Here is a 27,773-nt window from a genome sequence, read left to right on the forward strand (position 1 = left end):
GCCGCCACCTTCTATAATAATGCTTGTAAAGACTGTTTGTTCAGTCTGTGGTTGCTGCCTCCATATTGAGCATTTCTGAACCCACTGCACAAAGAATTTGCTGACCAAACTGCACAAATGCACCAAGGTGAAGATCTCTACACACCAAGGTCCCTTAATTATTTTTTGATTTTTAACAGCTGGGGGAGAAAAAAAATGCATGCCAGCTTGTCAGGGCTGTATAACATGCACATAAATGTCAACCAAGTAAATTTACAAAGTGGACCTCTCGACTTTAATGCCTCCATAATCATAAAAATATGGTACTTACTGTAGGCAGATGTTAAAACTAAAACAACTCGAGTTGGCATTTCACTGAACTGCTTTTATATGATGCCAGGCATATGTAAGAGTTAAAACAGACATTTATTTAAGGGAAAAACTCTGCTGTACAGTAAATGTTATATTGGAGCAATAACTTATACAAACTTTGAAATCTGAGCAAAATTGCTTGATTTCTTTCAAAAACACCGGAAGACAACAATAAGCAAGTAAAGAAGAAATGACTCAAATATTAGCAAGAAAATAGTAAAAACTACAAGAAAATTACCTGAAATTTTGTTACAGAACAAACAAAACAAAAAGAAAAAAAAAGTTAAACAAAAAAAACACGACAAACACAACTGAGAAAAGTTGCTTAAAATATTGTAAAAATTCTGTAACATAATTCACAATATTCAATTAAGATGATTATAAATACGCTTTTTTCTTTTCCCTAGCTTTTAGAAAAATAATCGCGTAAGTTTACAAATGTCTTGCAATTTGTGGAACATTCCTTACCAAGTTTCTTCTGCCTTTTTTCATGTTTTTGAAAGAAAACGCACAAACTTGCTTGAAATGCATGCATTTTGTTTATATCATTCCTGGTCCATGTCGATACTTTTTCTTTCATGACTTTCATTCAATATAAACTACAAGGAGACTGCATCAAATTGTGCTCCCCTTACAAGCGTCTGTCAGGTTAAGGATGACAACTTGTAGAAATTGACTGGTTACATAGTAACTAGTGGAACCTAACAACTGTCCCTGTGGTTACGTTGTCATTAATGCTAATGCTGTTAGCTAAAGTTGGTTATTTCGGTTGACTACCTGCAACTTAACTTTTCCTGTGTGGCCCTCAATCATATGCAGGTTCCTGAAAAAATTTCTCAGCTGTCAAAACTTCATTCCAAATAAATAATGCCTTAATGCTACCTTAAATGGGATCTCAGTGGTCATGGTGAACCCGTGGGTGATGTAGGGCTCCTCGTCTTGCGGCCGGCCCTTCCAGCAGTCCAGCTCTACACAGCGACAGCCGGTCAGCAGCACCTGTCTGTACATCTCCACTGACGACAGGCCTGTCAGCTGACCCACTGTGGGCAAACACACAAGGGAGGGAAAGATTATCTATAAAGCTAGATACTTAAATTAAGCATAAAATGTATTTGTGTCTTGTCTGATCTGAGGTGTGTACCTGTGAGGTACGTGTTGTGTGATGAGTTGATAAAGTAGTGAGACAGCGGTTGGTTCATATCGTCGATGATGTCCAGCCTCTCTGGAGGTACAATACTGTTTTCCTCTCCACCCAGGTACCGACTGAAAGCCTGCAAACTGATCTGGTCTGCAAAGAGAGAGAGAAGGGAGAGATGTGTTTACTGACTACAAAAAAGGTCAGACTTGTTTTTGACAGTCCAGCCAGCATCCATCTGCTCAAGGCAATCCGAATAATTGATTCGATTAGAAGGGCAAGGGCCGGCAGATACGATAGGAAATTCGTGCTCTAGCAGTAAATTGACCAGAAAGCAAAAGCTTCTGTTTTCAGACATCAACAAACTGGCTTATTTGTGAACACTGTGGGCTCAATGGTGGATCATCTTACAGATTTTGGCTTAACAGTGTCCTAGTAGAGCAGCTTACAGCAGCCAAGGCTCTGATCACTCCCCTAGTTTTACAGTTTATCCACAGCAAACATGTGGCTGACATTTAATCAAAATTGCAAATATTTCCTGCAATGTGGTTGTTTAAGAGGGGGGGGGGATTGATGAGGGCTTGGTCAGTGCCAGAGCAAAGATTTTAGAAAAGGACAACCTGATGCAATAAAACACCAAATCAATCATGCCTATGAGACTATAATTATCTGAGTACTGCTGCAGTGGATAAACTTTGATCTGGGACAAAAAAGATGCATGTACACTGAACTCTTGTTATTTAGAGAACTATTATTCTATGTGACCAAAAGAGCTGATTTATATTTGCTGTAATGGTTTACAGCATTACTTCATAAAAATGTCTGAGAAATGAAGATCATATGCTTTTAAGGAATGGATCAAATCTTTTCAAGCGGGGTTATATGAGGTACTTATCCATCGTCAGTGTTTTACATACAATAGATGGCGGTCGTGATGCCCCCAGTTTAGAGGAGCAGGCTGGAGTCTAACAGGGTAGCTAAGCAATCAACTGTTAAGCAACAAAATGTATATTAGCCCACTAAAAAAGCCCCATTTAAAAAGATCTACATCAGTTTACATGTTCGCTATATTTAGGATATATTCACTACTTTATCAAACAGCAACATCTGACTAGGAACTGAAGCTGTTACAGTGCTCTCCTCAAAAACACAAACAGTAATCTTTGAACATACAGTATGAGTTGCTGGTCTTCTGCTGCTTTAATCAGTAAGGTGTGTTTTTGTTATTATGTGACTTTTGCATTTGAAGTTTTTAGTTTGAATTCACCAAATAACAATAACACAAACACACAAACTGATGGAGGCAGCAGTAGATCAGCAGCTCCTGAGTTCAGTGAGCTAAAATTAATACTTTTGTTAAGGGAGTCCGGTGGAAAAGCTGTGAAAATATTCTCAATATAGCATACACTAAAACTGTTTTAGCTTATTTTAAGCAGTAATAAGTAATAAGTGTTGCTGCTACAGTGCATTGATTAGCCTCTGTGGCAGTTCTCCTGTCTGCTTCTTCAAACTGAGTGTGTGCCGACTGCCATCTACTGTATGTAATAAAATGACTATGGAGAAATACCTCACACAACCTCAAATCAAAAAATTCAAAATATCCCTTTAAGCTGCTCTGGATATGGGTATGTAAATGTCCTGAATGTGAATGAAAATAAAAAAAAAAAACCACACACACTCAAGAGTTACTGACCTCTCTCCAGCTGGCTGGCATTGGTCTCATATTTCTCCATGATCTGTCGGACCTGCTCTCTTTTCAGTGGGGGGTACAGCACCTCGTTTAGTCTTGAGTCTCGCTGCCTGCGGTTAATGAAGTCCATAAACTGGTCCAGAGAGATGAATGGCTTCCTCTTGGAGCCACTGAAGCAAAGAAAAAAGTGCACTGAAAACAATGTGTGTACGGTCACTTAAGTGCAGGTTGTGAGCGTTACCAGGAATCCTGAAAATGTTATACAAAGCATCCTTATGAGAGGATTTAGGGCTGAGTCTTAAGTTTTATTCTGACATTAAAATGGGAAATGTTACAGTGCTATTAATGTGTCACGTACCTTTCCTCAAAGATGCTTTGTATCTCAGGCCGGAGACAGAGAGAGTCGAGAAACTTCTGGAAGGCCTCCCATGTGAAATCATCAGGCTTGATTCCCTCTGACTGGAAGAGAACAGACAGGATTGATACGAAGAGGAAAAGAAAGAGGGGAAATATGATCCAACTGAGTATAAAATGCAAAATTTAACCATGTAAATGTTGAATTACACGTGCCACTGTCTTGGTAAAATATAGGAATGCAGGATATGCAATAAAAACACATTTTGATTACTTGACAGATATTGTGATTGCAATATGAGTTGAGACTTCATAATTTCAGTAATGGTCAATGCGTCTGGAATATGATTTGTCGCCGGGGCCTCAGTATAGCACCACAATGCCTCGTTTATAATGGTATTCTGTGATGCATTTCACCTTTGTCAAAAAAATGCAGCTCCTGCATTTTAGATATTTAGATTTCCATAATATTTCAATCATTTGAGTATTGTTAAATCCGGAGGCTGCAGATCAGATAAATATGCGTTCAAAAGCACCAAATAACATTACAGACCCCATGTTTTCCCATTTGGTGTGTTCTTCTATTTCAACAGCAGGTGGCATCAGAGTACAACACTACAAAGAGAAATGCTGACTGTGCAGTTTGCACAATCTGCTCCCTTCTTCAAAAAAAGAACCGTCTTGTGACTCCAAACTGATTTTTAGGACAGATTCCACTGATTAATAACACACAAGAAACCTTGTTTTAGGGTACAATACCAAAAGCCAAAAGTACACTTCACTGCAGATACAACAAGCACAGCATCTGACAATACAATGTTGGCCTTGAACAAATAAATAAAGCCAGCATTTATCTTAACAATTACTCTCTCTAGGAAATCCTGTTTATTAGGAAAGCCTGTGCTACTTAGAAGCTAGTAACTTGATATTTAGTTTTTATGCAACCTGAATAACAACACTGGCCTTTATAGGAAAAGTTTGATATTTGAAGAAACAGACTTATATGCTCTTTTATATATGTGTGTGTGTGTGTGCATGTCATTATCTTGTCACCTTTTATTGCAGGTTTTGGGACTTTTCTTGCAATTTGCTCTTGCCTTTTCCCACTGTTTTTAAAAGAAATCTAGCCAATTTTCTTAAGTTTTAAGGGTTTAAATGCTACAAAAAGGCATCTGAACACAGCATAAGAATACTGATGTTGATCCAGGTTTAATGTGCACATAAACTAGAACTTACAAAACTTTTTAGTCTTCTTGACTGTTAACCAAAATGTGAAATCTTAGGCCCAAACTTAGTCCATAGACCTTTTCTGCATTTCTTGCATTGCACAGGCATGCAAAGAATGTTACGCAGCACCCCAGGGTGATACTGAGTTGCAATCACTTAAATCTGATGTATGAACCAAAACAATGCACGCGCACATCTTGAGTAGCCCTGTGGCAGTGAGGGTTTTAAATGATTACCCTGTTATTGACCAAGCCACACTGCTCCAGAGCCGTCTCCACTCTCTTCTTATCTGAAAACATCTTGAGAATACTGAAAGACAGACAGAGAGTTTGGGGAGATATCAGTCACTGTTCAAAGAGGGTTTTATCATGACTGACTGAGTCAAACTATTAACTGATCAAAGTATATTGTTCTTAACACCAAAACCTAACGCTGTCAGCAGAGTCGGAAAGGATTAAAGTGATATGAGTGAAAGGGCTGACCCAAAGAGATAAACCCGAGGTGACGTAATGAGGAGAGAAAATGGAAGAGAGTCAGATGAGAGGAAAGGAAAGAAGAAGTGGCCACTGGTGTTTTAAGTTTGTACAGAGGTTAAAAAGTGTTTGCCATGTGTGTGTTTCTCACTTCTTCACAGGAATCTTCCCATCCTGATTCACCTGCAGCTTTAACTTAGTGTACCTGAAACAGACACAGAGAGGCTTTGAAAACAATGATCTACAGCTCCCGAATGTCAAGATAAAACACGCACAGCTTCTTACGCTTTGAGGAGGAAGGTGTGCCGCGATGCATTCTGGGAAAGTATGTTTGTGGCCAACGTGAACAGCTCATCCGTCCAAATCTGGAAAACCACACACAAGATGATAAAACAAGAGCTGTTTGACTGTTCGTCTGATGTCAAAACTAAGTGAAGCAGTTTCTATATACAACACACACAAGAAAAAAAATCCCTCTTTACAACTCCTAAACACACACATGCCACTATGTCAACATCGTAAAGTGAGTGACCAGCATATGGCCTGAGGAAAGAAAAAGGCAAGTTAAGTGGGATTAGGAGGACAAATGGAAAGATGACAGTAAGGACGGAAGAAAGGAAGGGTGTAAGAGATAATAAAGCCCGGGTAAAGCAAAAATAAATGTGTTATTAATGATTCAGCCAAATATGAATGAGCTAAGAGACTTTGTTGAATAAAGCAAACTCTATCTATCTTTGACAGTGATTCTGCCAGCATGGATGTAAACATTTAAGTGCTGTGGAAGGCGGCAGGGGCTAAACTTATTTTAGTCCCTTAAGAAAATCAATATCAGTGTGAGTCTACACTATATTTGAAATATTTTCTTCATTTAAACACTAGCCAATCCTGGCAGTAGTAGTGAAGTAACTTCTGTGTTTTGCAAAGTAAAATTACTGTTTTTGTCAATGTGGTCTGGTGGCCTTGAGATAACGAGTTCGGTTTCCCATTGGAAAGGAAGAAGCAGTAAAAATATATCAACGACAATGTACACTTAATTTGTTATTACTTTTTTATTTTAGGTGGGCCTTCTTTAGGTTACCTACGTGGAAGTTACTGTAAACAAACATTGGAATTTGGACTATATAGTTCACAAGCTTTTCACATGTTTTTAGTAAGTATTTTCTAGCATGTATCATACTTTCCACAGACTTTGAAGGCAGTTCTAATGTGAGAAGGTTTCGGGATTCTGGTGGAGGTTTCCATTCTTACCTTGGCTGTATCTTCCTGCATAGCCTGGAAGTTGAGGAAGGAGATGTTGACCAGGTCGTTGCCATGGACAACGGTTACCAGCTTCCCCTCAACACTGTCACCCTTACCGAAGCCCAACACCTCTCGCAGCTTTGGGTCCTGAAAAACAAACAGATGTTTATACTTTCATACTGTTTAGGACATTGAATGTGAACACACAAAGTATATTGACTTGTGCATATGAACTCTCCATCCTTCCCGCTCCTTGTCCGTCTCTCTGCCTCCTGAGAACAGTAAATTTGATGCATGTGGTAGCACTCTGATCTAATTAACCAAACGACTCTTTCCTCCTTTAAAGACCACTCTTTCTCTGCCACCAACTCTCTAACACTCAGTGTCTCTCCATCAATTATGCATTCTCTCCATCACTCCCTCTCTATCGCATCTCTCTTTCATTTCAATTAAACAAATTAACTCAGATGACTGTTTATCAAGGAAAATACTGCCAAGGCAGTGCACCAAATGTACTTTGTCATCAAACAGCGAACAAGGGTTTAGAGAATCAGTGCACTCAAATTATGAAAAAGAAAAATCAAAAGCAACAATGTCCGCGTGACTTTAGACAGTGAACAGACCTCGGTATTTTCGTTGGAACTCCTTTCTACTGGAGAAACAGTCATCATAAAACTGTTGACAGTGTGTTCAGTGGATATTGCAGAGCAACAGTAACATTGTTTTTGGATATAAATAAAACAACCTTTTTAAACCTGCATTCACAATTTTTTGGGGCCTAAATAGAACATCAATATATATCATCATCATATGAAGCTTCTAAGGTGAAATTGTGAAGAAACAGTTATTATTACAGTCTCTTAACAGTTATTTAAACATGGAGAACATATGAAGCTACATTAGGATTCAGTTGGAGTTGTGTTTCTGCCCACCGGACGAATCTCACTATAAGCTACAACACCAGTGTGAACAGCTACCTTATCGCAGTCATGTTGCTCAAGCGCTCGTTAACGTATTTTTGTCATCACAGGCTTGTGTGCGTCTGCTACTTGCCACAAAGCACCTTGAGTGAATGTTATTTAAAGTTTGTATATGGGCAAAAAAATACCTAATTGCCTTTTTTCTCTGTTTTTGAAAGAAATCAAACCAATTTGTTCACATTTAAAAGGTTCAAATGCTTGTGAAAGGCATCTGAAGGCAGCACAAGAAAACTGATGTCAATCAGTTTCATTTAAGCTACTCTGATATAATTTTTTTTTGCCATTCCTTTTCTGAACACCACATTTTGACATCACTTAGCAGTCTTAAAAGGCACACTTCATTACCACATCACAGCCATAAAAAATTCACTTTTTACACAACACCCTATGCATATTCCTGAACATGCACTTTTCATTATATTACAGCGAAAGATTTATTGCAGTTATTGCAAAATAGGTATTGACTCTTACATACTGATTAAAAGCAGAATGAAATTTAATTGTTTATTAGCTTGATTGTAGATAAGAAGTAAAGTAATTAAGTAAAATGCTGCTATAGATTATCCAGTAACTCAGTGCAGCAAACAGTGTCTTATTAATTTTACTGATTTGACCCACATGACTGCACCATGCCAACATGCCCTTATGTTCCAACTGTTAACCACTATTACGCAGCGTTATATTACCGCCTATATCGTCAAGATCTACGCTCTTACTCAATGACTTCCTCGCCAACAGTCACTGGTTATATCACTTCCTGTCTGACGGCCCATCTGTCAGCAGGCTCATTAGCGCCCTGCCACCTTTGCGCCGTCAGCTGAGAGAGGAAACGCACACATCTTTTGGTGACAGTCACACTTGAGCATCTCGTCTCTGGTCAGAGGGCAAAGTTATCAACAGCAGGAGGTGACAGCTTCTTTCTCTCACACATGACTAACCTTTGGTAGTTTGGCGTATTTTCCTGTTCTGGTGTCCCTGATGGTACTGATGTCCAGAATCTCCACCTCCTGAAAGACAGACAGATAGATGTCAGTAAGTCATTAAGTAGATGAGTGTGTGCAGGACTGACATTCAACAATAGCATCAGTAATTTCTAACCACATTAATATGTTAGTGTGTTATATGATTTAGTATCACTGTGGGAAATAAGATAACAATGAGATTAGCTTATGGGGAAGAGGGGTTTATCTCCTTTTTAAAAATGTAAGCCAAACACATTTTTGCAATGCTTGCAGTGTCTTTCTTTAAAAGGCAAAGGTGATCAGTTGGTCTGTCCACCACTTTGGTCCAGACTGAAACATCTCACTAACTACAAGATGTTTCGCCACAAAATTTTGTAGACATTCGCAGTTTATAAAAAAGTACTCTGCTGACTGGTGATCTTTTTGTGAGGCTTTAAGTGAAGTCTCTCGACAAATACAGACTGGATTGACATTTGGCACAGACTTTGATGTCTCCTTCAGGAAGAAGTGAAAACACTTTGGCAGTCCCTTAACTTTCCTTCATTAGATGAAAATTTGACTAAATACCCACAAATCTAAAGAGATTCCCATCAGCTTCAACTGTACTTTGTACTAAGAGCTGATTAGCAAATGTAAGCACACTAACACATCAGTGGTAAATATGGAAAAAATGTTAGCCATTAACTCAAAAGTTCCACTCAAACAATAAAAAACTACTTAATGCAATTAACTGTTATGAGCGAACAGTAAACGAAATGAAATGATGCCAAGTTTCCACCATGTTCAGATAATAAAAAACAATTAAAAAAATGAGGAATCCTACATATTTAAAGGGTAGTTAACATAAAAAAACAACAAAAAAAACAACAACAAAACAGCATAAACTGCATTTTTTATTCCACTTTTGTTTTTATATTTATTTAAATGTTTTTTTTTGACTAGAAACATCTGGTAGACCACAGGCCCCACTTTGGGCAGCATTGCTGTGTCGTCTCTCAGTCTTGTCTGAATCCACAGATTGAGTTGCATTAATGAAACTTCTACAAAAAAGTGAACAAGATAAGGACTGTAACTGATAATAGGGGCGAGTATGTCTGCGCACTGTGATAGCACATCAGTCTAGTTTTTAATACATTATTTTCTGTTGTGTGCAATTTATGTAGCCAGCAGGAATACTGATGGAACAAAAGTGTGTTTTTGGTGTGTTTATGCTCTGTCTAGTCTCTCTCCTCCTTCCATTAAATCCACTGTTATCAGACTCCCCTGCTCCTCTAGACATAAAACATGACCGCTGATATATGAACTCAGTGTGTGTTTGTGTGAGACAGTGGAAAACACAGGGACAGAATTTCTGGAGAACCATGAGGGTACAATCACTCATACCATATATCTCAGACGGATCTTTGGAGGAGATTTGCATGACTGATGCTGCAACACAAATATGTATACATGTATGTATTCATGCACACATGCGCAAATATATACAAATAGGCAAAGAGAAGACAGGAAAATAGTTGCACTAAATAAAAGTATGAAGGGTTCCTCTGCACCGTGAACCCGAAGAATAGTGTGGTTTGGAAGTGAGTAAGAGATGAAAATGGGAGGGATGGGCAAAAGACGGAGAGTTTGGTCATAAACCAAGCCATAAACACAGAGGAGGACACGTTGTAAATATTTGTTTAGCCCTGCACTCATTCCCAAAACTTTCTTAGTACATCTGTGTCACTCATCTGACATCGTTCTCTCCATCACTGTGTGGCACTTTGAGGACACAATTTACATTTTTCCCTCTATCTTAACATGTTTTATTAACAAAAAAGACATAAAATGTTTAAACCTTTTCTGCCTGTTATTCTCTGTCTGATTATATGAGTGTTTGTCAAAAGTCTCCTTCTCCTTGTTTTCTCCATGTTCTCCTTATATTCCCTCTCCAAAAATAACAGTGAAGACAAACTCATAAACTCACTATCCTTAGAGTGAGTATTGAAACTCATGTCTTCCTCATTTCTTCCTTCACTGTGGCTGTGATGTCATCGCCCTGCTGGCTGTCCGCTCCCCGGGGATTGGCCGGCGAGTAATAAAGGTCACAAGTATTGCGCCAATTGGATTAAACTCTGTCTCAAACTTTGTCCTCTGATTGGCCTGTGGAGAATAACTTACTTCCTGGGGGAATAAACCACTTCTGGGTCTGTAGGACACACACTCACTGACATACGTGCAAACACACACACATCTCCTCTCCCACAGGCCATGGTTTCATTCTGCCATTGCCATGGTGACTCCTTGGAGACCGCAGTAATGAGACTACAACTTTGTCTGTCGCCTGTGTGTGTAGTATGTGCGTCTTTAACAGTTCACATTTTCTCACTGGTTAGTAATGTAAAACACACACAGCAATATACACACAGGCATATCCTCGACATGCAGGTCCCGACTTGTGAAACATCCTGACCTGTTGAGCAAGACTGGGTGTATGTGTAGGTGTGTGCATGTGTGTGTGGAAAAGGCTTGTAAGTCAGCACGCATTAGACGCATGCAACACTGAAGCATGAGCAATTGTTCACAAGCAAATCTTCACTTAAGTACAAGTTACCAGCATGTGATCAGAAAAGCACACGAATGCTAAGTGAAATGTGTGTGTTTTGGCACACATAGCTGCGTATCCGAGCGCACAATGTGGTGTCCGCGTGAAGGTCGGTCATCTCAGAGAGCACATTCCTAACATATTCGGCCCTTCTGCTCAGTTAGCGTGTGTGTATCTGTGTGTTTCTGTGTGTAATATTTAGCTAGTCGTGGCAGCTGTAACGCTCCATTCATCTCTCTGTGCTCAGCTCAAACGCAGCTCACTCCATTTATCACTTCAGACTGGGCTGCAGGCTCATTATTGCTCCAAATGACTGTGGGTGAGAGTTTTCCAGGAGTCATGTTGTGATAAAGTGCTATCATTTACTTTAATTTACCGTTTCTGGTGGACCGAGGAGCTTTCTCTCAGCATGCCTCGTGTACTTCTGCCTCACTTAGCGACTTCCTACAGTTTCCAGAGTGCACTTCCTTAACACTTCGAGAGAATGTTGGCAACCTGTTGGACTCAGCTGCTCATTACATGGGCAGAGAGTGTTTCTAGTTGAGAAAAACTGTGCTGCAACATTTATTCAAAATGATGCATGTGTGCTGCTGCAATGCATTCTGGTCTATTGCGTCAAGAAAAAGCTTTACCTTTATCTTTACCTCCTTGGTTCTGAGGAAGCACTCCCAAGAAAATTATTATTGATGTTTCACGTTAGAGTCGATCTGATCAGCTCTGACCAGATCAACAGATCAATTATCCTCAACTCAAACTTCACAAACTGCTGCTGAGGAAAAATATAACTCCACATGTGCTGAATTTAGAGAGGGGACACAGAATGATTTTAAAAACTGACACACGCGACAAGATAATCCACCCCCAGCTAACACCACACATAGATTCTAATTTTGTGGGACTGTGTGAACAAAAAGCCACTTATTGATGCTAAAAAAGTCAGCAAAGTATAGTGTAACGGTTGATACATTTCTCTCATTTCATAGTATTAATTGTCATATCACCAAATTGCAGTCTTAGAGACAAAAAAATGAGCCATCATCATAGATTTGGCCAAATAACCAAAGACAGAAAACAATAAAATTGGCCCAGAAATACAAGGATGAGACTTGATTTAATAGCTTAGCTATTTAAGGGGTCGCCCGATACCAATTATTAGTCAGTCAATAAGTGATAATTGGAACCAATATGCATTTACAATAAAAATGAATATCTTTTTGTCAGTATTTAGAGCTTGGATTATAATAAACTCCAGCACAAAACTTTGTTTAAATGCCTTTAGCAAATGTTTTGTCAAAACTGAAATGTTCAAGATTATATACGTTCTATATTATATATATATACAGTATATAAATATATATATGGATGGCGTCCATAAAACCTATTAATTGGACAGATTTGAGAGTAGTCTAGTGATCCTTGCACAAAAGCAAATAAGTGTATTACTAAAACATCCAACTATTGCTTTAAATATGTTGTAAAATAATAATTTCTAACACAGTATCCTTAAGGCAATCTTCTGTTGCGTGCATAAATGGTTATGATCCAACAAATGCTATTAGGTAAGTCTATATTTAGACACTAAACACAAGTACAGTAAATGTTAATGTGCTTTGATTAGGCTCTTGTTCACTTACTCTTTTCCTTCCTTCATTTCTTTGATTAACTCTTTCCTTCCCCTCCTCCCCCCTGCCCTGCCACTCTCCCCCATACATTTTCTTCAGATTAGCAAAATACGAAAGGCCAACTAAACAATCAAGGGAGCGCCACTCCTTTCCTGTGACGCGCCTGCATGTGTGTTTGAAAGATCACCACGACTAAATATGTCTCGAATGACCAATCACGGCTCCTATCAAATGGCACATGATGACGGCATATGGGAAACTGATCCTCCTGAACACACACATACACAAACACACACGCCAACATGCACAGTGCCAGGCCAGCATGCATCTCCACCCTCTCCTGCTTGGCCGTGACCCAACCGGCTGATCGGTGCAGAGGAGAGGAGAGGAGAGGAGAGGAGAGGAGAGGAGAGGAGAGGAAAGGAAAGGAGAGGCAGCCCTGACAAAACAAGACTTTAAAGGACAAAGAAACATCGCAGAAGTAGAACAAAGAGACCTTCAAACTGTTTTATGGCCGCGATGGGAGAGTTGGCAAGGTGTTTAGAGAACGAGAAGGAGGGGGGACACTTAATACCCCTGTGAAACATGGGACAGCTCTATAACTCTGTCTCTCTGTCGCCTGGTAATAAACGTCGGTGGACATCAATGAGATAAAGCTCCCTCCTTTATCTGTTTATCTCTCTCTAACATTCTTTGTCTTTCCTCCTCGCTTAGTTGTTTCATATTTCTGCGGCCTGGAGAGGGTGAAAATGAAGAGAGAACAAACATTTAAGCCACTTAGCTGGCAGAGTGATCCGGTAGTAATTTGTAATCAGTGAAATATGGGTCTGCATAAAGAAGAAGAAGATGGAAAGGGAACATGAAAGAAAGATGAAGTCCAAATGAACAAGGATGGAAAAACAGCATCATTTATTAGAGGAAAACTAAAAACAAAGTCAAGAAAATGAACACACGCATAAACAGCACGGTCATACCAAATGTCTCAAAGTGCAAATAAATAAAGGCAGAACTTGGCCAAAAACACACGCACATACACACACACAACAGAAATAGTTGCAGTAATCATAAATCTCTCACGAAACACAAACAACACACAGATCAGTGGGGCCGAACTCACAACACAAACCTGCATGCGCAGGTAGGAAGACAAAACATGACAAGCAGACAGAGAAGGAAGGACGAACATAGAGTTGAATGTGTGTGTGTTTGTGTGTAGAGGAATAGTTTAACACAAGGGCGTGGGTTTCGTCTCAACATTGGTGGGAAAAATATGAAACTGGGGGTTGGGGTCCTCTCCCAGGAAATTCTGAGTGCTAAACACTTCATTTTGTGCTTTCTGGTAAATTTTTATGCATCACTTCTTGCCTTTTCTTCATAATTTTATAGTGGAAATTTCTTAAATTTGGTCCTCTGCTACTTTCCTTTCTTGCCACAAGCTAGATGGGAAGTTCAATATTGATCTGTTCAATCAATATGAAGCTGGATCAAGAAAGCAATTAGAGATTTTCTTAAAACTTTATTTGGAGGTGAAACAGAGAATGAGTGCTCATGAATGTTGGTAATAATCCATCATTGCACGGGAAAACTATGGCAAGTTGCAGGTCAAGACTGAACCAGAAAGTCCATCTGTTAACGGTGTGTTTTAAAGAGACAGTTTAGTCAACAATTTGATTTATTTGCCTGTTTTGTTTTTGTTTTTGGCTCCAACATCTATGACAAACTGTGTGTTTCTTGCCCTGACTGACTTCTGCAATTCATTTGGCGAGTACAAATGTTATTAACGGTAGAAACGATGGCTAAGACTATAAAATGAGATTCAAGTAGTGATAAACCAGAATTATCCCTCAAAGTTTCGGTTCTAAGCTGCTCACACGCGGTGGAAGTTTCATAAACTGAGCTGAGGGATTAGCGTAGCATACAAACACTCACACAGAAATGCACACATTTTGGAGGAAGCATCTGCTTAGACAATAGATTCGATACCACAGGCGTCTCAGTTCTTCATCCAGGGAAGAACCGAATGTCTTGTGTGTGTGTGTGTGTGTGTGTGTGTGTGTGTGTGTGTGTGTGTGGAGAGTGAAAGTTAAGACTGCCATGTGCAGTAACAGATAATGTCAACACAAAATGAAACATGTGACCGTGTGAGATTAAAAAAGCAGAAGAGAGGAGAAAGCTAGAGGAAGCTGTCACATTATCAAATGACACACTCAACTTCCCCTGTGAACCACTCACTGCGTGTGTCTGCAAAAGAATGACCTCCTGCTTAAGTGTGTGTGTGTGTGTGTGTGTGTGTGTGTGTGTGTGTGTGTGTGTGTGTGTGTGTGTGTGTGTGTGTGTGTTATGTAAACCCCCTTGTTCCAAGTTAATTCCTTGTGGATGTTTGACTTGAGCCAGGGAAATAATCTCTATTAGATCTCTACTTATACCTGCCAACATCATTCTACTTACAATTCAGCTGGCTCATTTTAAACATACACACACACACACACACACACACACACACACACACACACACACACACACACGGTTGGGATTACCATGAGAAAAGTTTTAAGATGCTTAATGCAGTCATAAAGGAAAAATGCTAAACATTTGCTGGTTTTAGCTTACAAAATTTGAAGATTTGCAGCTTTTCTCTATTTTACATTATTTAAACTGAATATGTTAGGGTTGGTTGGATTAAACATACAATTTGAAGCAGATTGGGCCAAAAGAAATTGGGCCCTACCCGACCCTTTCATTGTGGTAACAAACATTTGTGACATGATCTCTGGCATGCGCCTTTTCCTACCGAATAAAAAAGAGATATGCTAACGTCCTTTCTTACTGAGAGTTGCATGAGAAGATTGATTCCAGTCTTTTGTCACTAAATAAGTAGCTACAGCCAGCAGACGATTAGCTTAGTTTGGCTCATTGGGGATACTGAACTTAAGGAATTAATACAGCCTTCATATACAAGACTGTTAACATGGGGAAACAGCTAGTCTGGCTCTGTCTGGAAAGGCATTTTGCCGAGAAATAGCCCTGCATATAACCACCTGTAAAACCACAAATTGGCATTTTTACACTTCGGTTTTTGTACAGATTTTCACACCAGATATACAAACTTTTTAAAACACAAACCACTCAGACCACTTCTTCTCACAGTGGTCTGAAACAATTCAAACCACTCACACACCTCCAGCAACTCCAGTAAGTATGTGGTGACACTGGAGCGACCTCCTGGGGTGTTACATCACAGGTTATACCTGAAAAACTCGAATTTGTGTTTGTCTGTGGTTTCTGCGTGCGTCCTGTCCCTCAATCTGATCAAGGTATGTGAAATCAATTCCACACCATTAGGGTCTAAATTGGACTTCCGTGACGACTCTATTACATCCCTGGGGGCAAACGTCTAAAAGCTCAGGTGCTACTGACGCGACCTCTGCACCTTAAAGGAGCGAGGGAAGAAAGACAGGAGGAAGGACAGAAGGAGAGAGGGGAATTCAGAGAAAAGGGGAAGTGTGGAGGAGGAATAGGAGGAGGGGGGAAGACGGGGCAACAAAATTCCCCAGAACCCCCATCTCCCTCGTCTGAGTAACTTCCTGCCCACTTTCCCACGCCAAGAGAGAAAAAGGGGGGAGATTAGAAGTGTTGTTACAAGAAATTAAAGAGCAATAACTCTGGTAGCAAGGGACCACGTGAGAAAAAGCATTGATGAGTTAAAGAGGAAGAAGGGAGCAGAGGGAGGGATGGGAAGCAGCGAGACAGGGAATGAGAAAGAGAAAAAATGATAGTGAGGTGGCAGAAAAAGAGCAAGAAAAGATGGAGAGCAGAGAGGGAGGAAATGTCATCCTTCAGTTTATATTAGAGGAACAACCTCTGCCTCATCTCTCTGACGGCTACCAGCTGCCCCCTAGACAGAGAGACGCAGGGAAGCAAAAAGGGGAAAGAAAGACAAATTGAAGGTAGATTAGCAGTGTAGAAACAGGGCAGGAGCCAACAGCAAAAGTTATAAAGAAAGGATTGCCGAGGTAAAACAGGGCGACGCGAGGATTAGCTGTAGTGCTGCCAGGTGCATTTTAACTCATCCAGTGGTGGCAGATGAGGCTGCGCTCCGCCAGAACAGCACTATATCAAACGGTCTGTTCGTTTATTAGAAACGACGCTGAAGCTGAAAAATCATTGGTGCTGGCAACAGTGGTGTGGAAAAAGATAGCAGACTTGTTCTGAAACAGGGAAATATGGTGAAGAAAATCCAGGCTGGTTATCACTGTTTGTGCATCGAGACCAGCCTTTTCACAGTCATGTTCTTTTCCAAAAAGCACAAAAAATCGAATGCAACCACATTCTAATAACCTGAGTCTATGCTCTGTATTTACTTTTCAATAAAGGGAGTGTAGTAGGGAGATTTGATTGATAACGAAAAGTTGGATACCTCTGACTTAGTACAAGCGTGACATTACAATCTGTAACACAGGGCTGGATAAAACACTAGAAAACCCATATAGGTTGCAAGTATTAAAACTAATATTCAGTTTGAGAAGAGGTTTATCCTTTCTTACGAAACTAAGGACGATTTTTCTCCAAAAACAAAAACCTACTCTTCTAGGAGTTTTTTTTTATTTTTTGGGCAACAGCTGCAATTTAAAAAAGGAACCAGCAATAAACTTTCAGTCTATTCAACTGAATAGACTGAATTTCATTTTGTGGTGAACTATTCCTTTCAAATGAACCTCTTTAAAGAACCCTATAACCACTCGCCTCTATCTGCCTTGGTGTTATTTTACCTCCAACAGTCACTGCATCTTCCAGATACTTAAAACGTTGAATTTAAGTTGCAAATGTCAAGAGGAATCATGCAGCTGGGTTAGCAGGAGGGTGCAAGCATATGTTGTGACAGATGTGTGGATTTGGGATGTGGATCTGGTGTAACCCTCAGCCACTGGCATGCACTTTGTGTTCTGGGCTAGATACCATGGATCCCTAGAGGTCATTGAAGGGGGTGAAAGCAGGTCCCAAAAATAGGTAATAAGTGATTTTTACTTAAAAAAAAAAAAACATTAACACAGAAAGAGGATGTTAATGTCTAGAATGATAGAGTTTTCCAAAACTTGTTTATGCAGGGAATTCTGCGACAACTCTTCTATCAAATGGGTTTCTGTCATCTAAAGTGCAGTCTCCTGCAGTAGAAAATGTGTTCAAAGTTTAGAAACTGGTGAAATATGCACTGTTTAATTAAAGTGACCGCTTAGAACAAACGTGTCCTCCGACTGTGTGAATTAGCAGCAAGGGTGTATATCTCTCCAAGGTGCTACATCAAACAGCATCAACCATGTTACACAAACATGTGGCGAGGACTGTACGTTATACTATGGAGTCCCGCTGTCATTACTTTTAAATATTTTAATAACATTCAATCCTTGTGTAACCCGACTCAATTTATGCCTGTAGAACACCCAGGGAATAATAAATAATATAAATCACAAGAGTGGAGCAACTCAGTTAGATAAAGCAAACTCCTGCAGCGATAAATGATCATGTTAATAACTTTATCTCAAAGCACAAAGAGTGGACGGATTTAAAGAGTCAGCAGTGGACAGGAGGACAGTGAGTGAGTGAAAGGGAAAGGGAAAGAAAATTGGTGCGCACTGGTGCATGGTGGGGTGTGTCTCTGTTTTACTGCCAAGCCACTGTGTGCATGTGTATGTGTCTGTCAGCAACAGTTGGTTGTTATCGCCACTGACTCAAGCATTATGGGAAATTCTGAGTACGCGCACACAAACGCACGTCAGAGGTCTTGTAAGCCAAACCTCTGGACATTACACAAAGATGGAGAAAGAGAGATAACTGAAGAGAGGAAGAGAAGGAGGGACAGAGATGTCAAAGATTATCATAGAAGGACGGAAGAAAGAACATAGCAGGCTCAGCTCACCGGCGGAGCAGGAAGAATATTGTTATCAAAAAAAAGACAGATGTTCCAAAGAAAAGGTGTCGCAAAGGAGACGGAAATTAATGAAACAATGGAAAAAGAGAGAAATATGGATATAGTTATTTAAAGGGGAAATGTTAAACAAAGTGAGGCCGAAGAAGAAGGTGACACGAAACAGATGGAGATAAGTGAACAGAGAGGAAATAGACACAGAATTGGATGAGGTGGAACACCTGGAGAAAAGGTGAAAGGACGCATATTCACATGGATACATAAAAGGAGGAAGAAAAGGAGTGAGATAAACCAGATTAAAGAGGACAAGATGTTAAACAAGACTGAGCGAAAAGGCGAGAAGAAAGAGGCAGGTGGTCTAAACAAAAAGAGAATAATGATGGATGACGCAAGAAAAAAGGCTGAAACGTCTTTGCAGCTGTTGAAATTACCTAATTCCAATACCCTACATTGGTTTCCAGAGGTGCAAACTCGAGTCAAATTTGATGATTTGGACTCGACAAAAATCAAAAAAGATTTTCAATTCAACTTGGACTTCCCATTGGACTTGAATCTTTTGATTTGAAAAATACTTGATACCTCCCCCCAAGCCCAAAGATTAAAAAAATATATTATTAAAGAGAACCATGAAAAACAAACGTTGCGATACTGACAGAATGACGTAGATATTTCATTCATGTGCAAAAACTATGCTGTGGTCAACCACAAACAGTATACAATTGCAGTATACAAATCACGAAGATCACAAAATTACAGACGGAGATACAACAATTTCCAACAAACTACATATTCTAAACTCAATGTTTGTAAATGTAATAAATGATTAATCTGCCATTAAAAATGTCATTACAATCCCTCCATCGCAAACTGGAAGCTGGAAAAAATAAGATGCATCCTCAACGACTCCAATAAGAGATTTTAGAAAACCTGGGACCCACTGATAAACTATGTGCATAGTCTACCTGGGCTGGAACTATGAACTCATATGTCTACAAGTGGTCTGTCCAATATGTGCCCAAATGAACTACAATGCACACGTTTTGTTTTGTTTTTCTCTGTTGTGTTGTTTGACCTGTTTCTCTGTCTTTTCCTTTTATTAATCTTTACAATTCTGTACATGTTTGCACATTGTGATTATATCTTATGTCAATGTCTTGTCTGATAAACTGAAAAATCTATTAAAAAAAAAAGGCAATACATTCGGGGAAGAGCATTAATTAACTTGTTTATCTTGACTCAGACTTGCCTGTCTTGATGTGGGACTTGATGAGGGGCTTTTCATACTTGACAAGGTACCTGAGTCAGGACATGCCTGTCTTGAGTTGGGACTTATCAGACTTGACTTGGGATTTGATTTGGGACTTGAGTGCAAAGACTCAACACTTACTAATGACTTACAAAACCATGATTTAGTCCCACCTCTGTTGTTTTTTTCTGTAACTAGAATTTGATATGTAATGGGGGAAAAAAGAGCATTTGTTTCAAACATCCTCCATGAGCTGAGTCCTTAAAACTCAAATCCACAGGGGCTGAGCTTTCTTGCATGTGCTTGCTGTCCTAAATAAAATGCAATGTCAGTGCTGCGTCCTTCTCCCCTTGATAGAGAAATTGGTACTTTCTATCCTCTCATTTCAAGTTAAGCATAGCTAAAAACTTAGTTTGACATTTTTGGGTTGTAGACCTTTGGATGTCCTCTCATGTCTTTGCTGAGGTTCTAAAAATTACTTTAGTGAATGATCCAGTTCACTGACCATGTGAGTTTCACAAAGCAATACATCTTGATCACCTTCGAATGCAAAGAATCCTTAAATAAAAGCAGCGCCTCTTTCGTTGAACGCTGTATTGCTCAGCATCAAAAGTGAAAAGAAGAGCAGAGCAGCAAATCAAAAAACTGCACCGGAGATCAAATATTTTGGGTCCCTCTATTCAGAGAAATGGGTTCCATCCAGAATGCCCTTGTCATCTGTGTAAAAGCGTATTAACTGATCTCATTAATAATAGCTGGATATCTGTGTTGCCGTGTCCTCTTTCTTTTCAGCTCTGGTGCGAAATCTCCAGGGGGAGCCACATCATTGAACACTCGGGGATCACTGAAATAGGACTTCTGGAAAGCCACAGTCCATATCTACACAGTCAGGTGTGTTTATTTCACCTTCAAACAGAGCAGAGGAGCTTTATAAGACCAGGAGGAGGTTTGAGGAGGAAATGATGGCTTGTTTCTAATTCCTACTGTCCAGATTTTTGGAGCCAGAAGTTGAAAAATGGACATCACAGCTCTTGCCACAGAGTGAACTGTGGTGCAGTTTGAAAACCCCACAGTAATAACTGAAAATAATCTATCTACCCCAAAAAACAACACTGAAAGTGGCAGCATGCAGCTTTTTGGATGTTAAAATGTAAACTTAAAACAAAAAATAACTACCATTATTAGTCACTGCCTGACTCTGTTTCTATTTTCCTGTAATTGGCCTTGGAGGTCTGAATGTTTCGAGGCATATTTTAGATTTTATGGCCGACAGCGAGCTACATTCCTGCTACTGAAGTAAGAATGGTGGCCAAAATCCAGCTTAGTCACGCCAACATTAACAAAGATGAAAAGCACTAAGTAAGCATTGAAAGAAACGCCAAACAATGATGCACATAACGCAAATGAGGAGGCACTGGCACTGCTTTATCCTTGCATTTCTAGAAAGGCAGCCAAACTTTGCATTGGTTAAGGAAATTTTGTGGCTTTAAGATAACATCTGACACGACAGTATGAAAATGGCTATTTTGCATGGCCGGATCCAAGTAAACAAACATGTCAATCTAAGAGAAATGATCCATTTATTTCTGTATCACTTAACAGCAGTTTAAGAAAAGGGGATCTACCTTCTAGTCTGAGTCTGTTTTCATCTCCTTATCTTGGTTTTTAATACTAAATGTGACATGAAGTCTATTCAAATTCCAAAGAACATTCGGTAGATGTTCTCTTTTTCCTGTTTTATCTGACACTATGTTCCAAATTACAGCTTCTCTTCTACTGATGTAACATCCAAACAACCACTTGTTTCAAGTGGAGTGTTTTTGCAGTCTCTGTGCTGAGCTGCTTAGCCGTCATGATGAAAAGATTTAATCACTGACGGTCCGACTCTTTGTTAAACAGTGTCACAGCTGCACCTCAGGCGACAAATGGCCTATTATCGTTCACATACACGTGTGCGGGCATCAGGATAAAATGAGTATTTAAAGCCTCCGTGTGTTATGTGAATGCTTGAACACATGCTGACACACGTGCACACGGACAGCATGACGTGTCCTCTGGCCCAGATATGTACACACACTCACACTCCAAAAACATGCAGACACAAGGCAGTGATAATATTGGCTATCAACAGGTCATTCCATACATGCCGTTTGGATAAATAGACAGCCTGAAATAAAAATAAGGACGGTGTGTGAGCAAGAGAGAAGGAGAAAAACATAGAGAGAGATTGGGATGAGGGGATGGTAGAGGTGGGGGGAGTTAATTGAGCTGACTTGAAATGTCATTTGATCCAAGAGGCCTAACGAAATGTTCTGTCCAGGCCAAGATTAGTGTCACCAATTCAGTATCTGAGCAAATTTCTCACCTTCTGTTCCTGAGTTATGGCATTAAATAATAGCCAGAAACATTAAGTTGACCTTTGAGCTTTTTGACACAAAATGTTGTCACATTATAATTATATCCAATTAGACATTTGTGTGAAATTTTGTCACGATGAGCGTTTGATTTCCTTTACCTTTTACCTTCAACCACCAAATTCTAATCAGTTCATTCTTAATTCCAATTGGATATTTGTGCTAAATTTGAGGAAACTCACTCAAGGCCTTCTTGAAATATTGTATACATGACAATGAGATGAATGGGGTCACAGTGACCTTGACAATTGACCACCACATTCAAATCAGTTCATCGGTGACACAAAGTGGATGTGTTTGCCAAATTTTAAGAAACTCCCTTAAGTTGTTCTTGAGATAACATGTTAACAAGAATGAGACTGATGCAAGGTCACAGTTATCTTGACCTTTGACCATCAAATTATATCAGTTTATCACTGAGTCCATGTGAACGTTTGTGCCAAATCTGAAGAACTCCCCTCCACGTGTTCTTGAGATCATGTTCATGAGAATGAGACCAATGCAAGGTCACACTGAATTTGACGCTGACCACCGAATCTATTCATCACTGAGTCCAAGTGAACGCTGAAGCCAAATTTGAAAATAATTCCTTTAACTGTTCTTTTGACATTGCGTTCACAGAATGAGACAGACAAGATCACAGTGACCTTGACCTTTGACCACAAAAATTTAATCTGTCAGTACAAACGGACATACAGACAATCCAAAATAATGTATCTGTCCATGTCTATTGTCTACACGGAGGCAAAAAAAGTAGTTGAGCAGCTGTACATGGGATTGTCATAAAACAGGTTTAATACATCTTCACTAAACAATCAAAATCAAAATCTCAGAACCCTACATCCTGCTGACTCACTGCCCTTATCATCAGGCTAATCATGTCAGCTAAATGCCGAGAATCCAATCTTACTAAACTAATGGCTTAAGCGCAGCCACCAAAGACATGGAGAGAAGGATGGTTGTTGGGGAGTACAGATGAATGGAGTGGAAGAGACGGAGGGCTAAAAGGATGAAGACCGCAAAGACTTCAGGGAGACAGAGGAACAGGGGAAAGACGAGACAAACAATGCCGGGACAAATTGCTGTAACCCATTTTTGCTGAACTAATGGACTGGATAAAACCACAATAAGAGACAAAGAGGCACAAACAGAGAGGAAGAAAAACTATTTAGAAAGATAGTCAAAATAGCTGGAGGAAGAGGGAGTATAGCCATGAGGTGGAGTTCAAGAGAACAAATAACAAGGACAATATCCATACTGGCACTCATGATGGTGCATTAAAAATCCATTGTGGTCTGCTTTAGAGTGGCCCACTTGTACTTGATCATGTCTGCGTATGTGAGTCCATTTGGCCTACTTTAAGACCAACCTGTGCACGTGCGTGTGCATGCGTGTGTGTGTGTCTCACCAGGTTGGACCCTCCAGTCCAGTAGAGGAAGAATCCATCTGGGTCAACTTTCAGGGTGACCAGGGTGGGGGGCCCGCTGTTGGGCTCCTAGACGAAAACAGAAATAGAGACGTTAGTGGGACGAACAATAATATCCATGTCTCCCTCAAACACACATACACACAAAGCACAGTTACAAGTAAACTGAGCTCCAATTCTATAACCCGAATGCAGTTTGGTGCCAACTTGAGTCTTATTTTCATTCTTTTAGCCATCAGTTCCATTGTTTATGACAATACTGTCCGATTGAGAGTCATTGCTGATATCTTGGAATATGGCAATATTGTTAAAATGATGTCAGAATGTGCAAAAAACACGAGTGCACAACTGATCATTTCAGTCATTTTATCTAAACTGACAGTGAGCACACCTGAAACATAATTCTAATTGCTCACTGCACAACTGGAGAGTATCGTAAGTCAAATCAAACCAGGAAGTCATTCTGTAAATTGTAAGGGTTGTTTACAACTGAGAGTTTGAGTCAACACTTTATCATTTTCTCTCGTTTTCTCTTCCAAATAACTCTGGCTAGAACTTGCCTGGTTGTAATGCAACCAGTCTGACTACTTTCTAGTAGCCAAGTAATGTTGCAGTGTTTCTAGTTTTGTGTGATTAACTTGGTGAGTGCAATTAGGTTTGTTACATTTCATTCCTAAAGTGAATCCAAATTCACTGGTGAATTCACAAAAGATGGACTGCAGCTGCTGATAGCACCATGAATTAGGGCTGGACAATGTGTACCAAATTGGCTTATGACAACGTCCATAGTGAAAGATCCCAATGGACAATGACATTGTTGTTATTTGGGATGCTCTTTTTTTTAGATTTTTTTAGGGTTTTTTCTTCAGGAGGGCAGTGGCAATCTCAGTTGCTAAAAAGGGTACCACTTAGCATGTCTGGCAGCCGCCAGTTCATCTGGTAGAAGAATTGTGCATCACATCTACTTCCACAGCTATCTGCGTGTCGAAAGGTCCAATTCACAGAAGATATGAAGATTCGATGCTAATGAAATAATAGCACAAACACACCCATAAAGTTTTGCATCTAATTGTAATTATCAATGTCCATACTTCCTGCTTATGCCTAGAACACAGTAGGCAGAACAATAGCATAGAGGAAAAAAAAAACAGGAATTCTCAGCCACAGGCGGACTACAGACTCCTGACCTACAAGGTACAGAGACATTCCTAAAAACTTCATTTTAGGAATTTCAACATGACAGAGAGAAACTGTCTCTGGGTCAGTCCTGGGCATGACACCTCTGATAAATGCGCTTCAGTTACCATCAGCTCTCTGAGAACACTAAAGATGTCACTGTAACTGTGTTGACCGTTTTTGCAATAAGGTCCATTTGCATAGAAAGGAGCCAATTCTGCACCACATGCATGCACTACATGCAAATAGCCCAAGAGTACCGATTTGCTAGACAGTGAAGTTAGGTGTGCATTTCACTCTTTGCGGGAGCCTTGAGAAATACATAGCTGCCTTTTGTTTTATCTGTGCCGGTTTAGCAGCTGCAAAAGTCACAATCCTTTTGTGAATTCACCCATAAGTGCGCAAGTACAACAGGCCATATTGTACTCCAGCAGCTATAAAGCTCTGTCCATCTGACCCACTGCACGCCCTGTTGTCACATCACTAAAATAGCCTATTGTTGTTCTCTTGTAAAATGGATATAACAAGCAAATGAACAGCAGAATACTAATTATACAGTTAAGTTCAGGTTAGGGATACATGGATTGCATTTGAATTGGATCAAAGTAATGATGTGTTTGAAGATGTGTTAAAATTGTTCAGATTTATTTTTTAATGTGATACTACTGAAATGAACATTGCCAAAGTTATGAAAATGAGACCCAAGTTGTTTGAAAGCATAATTTCATTCAAGAACTGAATCCTTCAGCCAGTGTTTCTGAAAGCTACAGTTGGAAGTCCTAATGAGTCGTGGGCCTGTTTCTGCCTAGTCAGTCTTCTTGTTATGTGCTGCAGGATCCTTGAGGGGCCATAAAAGTAAACAGGCCCTGTGATTCATGTTGTTCCCAAGCTGTATTTAAGTAAACAATTCTGATGTAAAGAGCATCTTGCAGCGGCTTCTGTCTTTGCAAGTCTCACAGCAATATATAACGCACAGAGTGACATGAAATAAGCTGTTCATGGTAGCAGTGGTTGCAACTGCCATTGGACAGTGTCTCGCTACAGTGGGATTGTATACAGACAGGAAGACAGACTGATATTGTGTGTTTCTGCGCACGTGTCGTGCACCAGCTGTTTTCGATGCTGGAAACCGCACCGTTTGGCCAGCATGAAGATCTGATTCATGTGCAGCATAATGATGGCACCGGAGCCTGCATCAACATGTCATTAGCATCATCATTATGGGGTCATATGCAAGATACCATGACCGCACACGTACACACACACAGCTACTGGCTCTGTAATTACAGTGGTTAGCGATCATACGCTGGTCCAATAGACAAACATAACGTCCAGACATCCTGGGAAACAATGATGATGATCCAGATTGTTTGTTATTACAGAGACAGATGACTCATGTACACATGTCATAATGAGCATCAATATCAACGTCATCATCGTATTGAGAAAGAGACAAAAATCTGCCCGGCAACCCCAGAAAACTTTCCCATCAACATACTATCTGAGGAAATACAGTCTGTTTACAGAAATACAACACAAACAACTGACCACATACAAACAGCATTTCTCTATGGGGCAGAACAAGTAAAATGACTACCATATGATTTTAGCAAAGCTGATATATAAATGGTCATAGCTTCATGTCTGATACATAAATGTGCAAAGACGAACAGAGAAGCTGAATAATCATTCAAGACTGAATGATTTTAAAGTCTGCATAACAAACACAATCCAGCATAACAGAATGGATGCCAACCAATTTTGCATTGAAGCAGGTTGTTGAACCAAAGACAAGCAAATTACCCCTTGTTACATTATCACTTCATGAGGGCCCTGACACACCCAGCTGACGTTCGGCCGTTGGTCAACGTCAAGTCGTTGGTGACTGCCTGCGGCCCTATTTTTTGCGCCACTGTCTGCGATTGTCGCCTGTTCATGAGGATGTGAGATCAAAACAAATTTGTTACATTTAGTAAGATCATTCGTTGTGTTATTGTTTGCTAGCGCACTGTAAATATACTTCTTTTAAAATCAGGGCGTGTTTTTAATGTGCTGACTGACAAACGAAAGTACGGACTACTGCCACCTGCTGCTATGGAGAATTATTTCCGACATACTTGGCCTTTTCCGTCATCTGTAGCCTGTGCGGTGCGATCAAGTTTAACTTTTTGAAGTTGGTTTCGTGCATCTAGGCCTTGAGACTCGATAAACTTCTTTATTATGTATACATACTATAATTACACTTGCCTTAAATGGGGGGATAAACATTGTAAGGGTTCAAAACAGGTACAAAAATGCTATTCATATCTGCATTTCTCAATTAAAATATATTTTGGCAAAACAATACATGTTTTTATGTAAGCAGATTTTGTTAGCCTCAGATAGAGCCAGGCTAGCTTTTTACCCATCATGATTCTTAAATATTTATTCACATGAAAGCAAATAGGCATATTCTCCTAAAGTAGTCGAAGTATCCCTCAAAGAAGTCTCCAGGAAATGCACATTTTTTACTGCATTCTGAGCTGAACATACCTTGAGTTTAGGCTCCAAGGTCGGCTAACAAGGAAAGAGTTAGCGGAAGAAGGGGATGTTTGGATTGGGATAAGGACAGACAGAATCGAAAGGAAGAGAAGCAAGGTTTGAGGAGGATGGGAGGAAGATGGATATGACAGAAATCGGAAGAAAAAGGGTGAAGGTTGAAAAAGAGAAAAAACAAAAAGGTCAGGAGCAGAAGAAGACAGCATGACATCAAAGTCCAACCACATCATGAGTCTTATTAAGCAACTGTAAATTTGGGCTTTTAAAGAGGGCATCCCTAACTTACAGTAAGTTGATTATGAGACATTGATACAACAAGACACTTTGCTCTGTAGCAAAAACCAGCTGTGAAGTTACCAGGACATTTTCCCGTGCTTTCATATTTATCCCACTGATAGACTGAAGCTAAATCTAGACTTTAAATCACTGAACT

The 27,773-nt window shown here is 39.8% G+C and overlaps 1 protein-coding gene across 2 annotated transcripts in view; it reads right to left on the reverse strand.

Annotated features, from left to right (window-relative positions):
- Window positions 1–27,773, reverse strand: part of plcb3 (phospholipase C, beta 3 (phosphatidylinositol-specific)) — a 109,343-nt gene that overhangs the window by 16,471 nt on the left and 65,099 nt on the right. For both annotated transcript variants that reach the window (XM_088073885.1, XM_088073884.1), the window contains 10 exons: window positions 23,609–23,695; window positions 8,388–8,456; window positions 6,479–6,616; window positions 5,516–5,595; window positions 5,382–5,435; window positions 4,994–5,066; window positions 3,535–3,635; window positions 3,180–3,346; window positions 1,493–1,639; window positions 1,234–1,391 (listed from right to left, as the gene is read on the reverse strand). In XM_088073885.1, the coding sequence (XP_087930011.1) occupies window positions 1,234–1,391; window positions 1,493–1,639; window positions 3,180–3,346; window positions 3,535–3,635; window positions 4,994–5,066; window positions 5,382–5,435; window positions 5,516–5,595; window positions 6,479–6,616; window positions 8,388–8,456; window positions 23,609–23,695 (1,074 nt within the window). The remainder of the gene's footprint in view (window positions 1–1,233; window positions 1,392–1,492; window positions 1,640–3,179; window positions 3,347–3,534; window positions 3,636–4,993; window positions 5,067–5,381; window positions 5,436–5,515; window positions 5,596–6,478; window positions 6,617–8,387; window positions 8,457–23,608; window positions 23,696–27,773) is intronic.

The sequence above is a fragment of the Plectropomus leopardus genome, chromosome 23, assembly GCF_026936395.1.
Source record: "Plectropomus leopardus strain MGB_pleo_1.0 chromosome 23, ASM2693639v1, whole genome shotgun sequence".
In the NCBI taxonomy this organism is placed as follows: Eukaryota; Metazoa; Chordata; class Actinopteri; order Perciformes; family Serranidae; genus Plectropomus; species Plectropomus leopardus.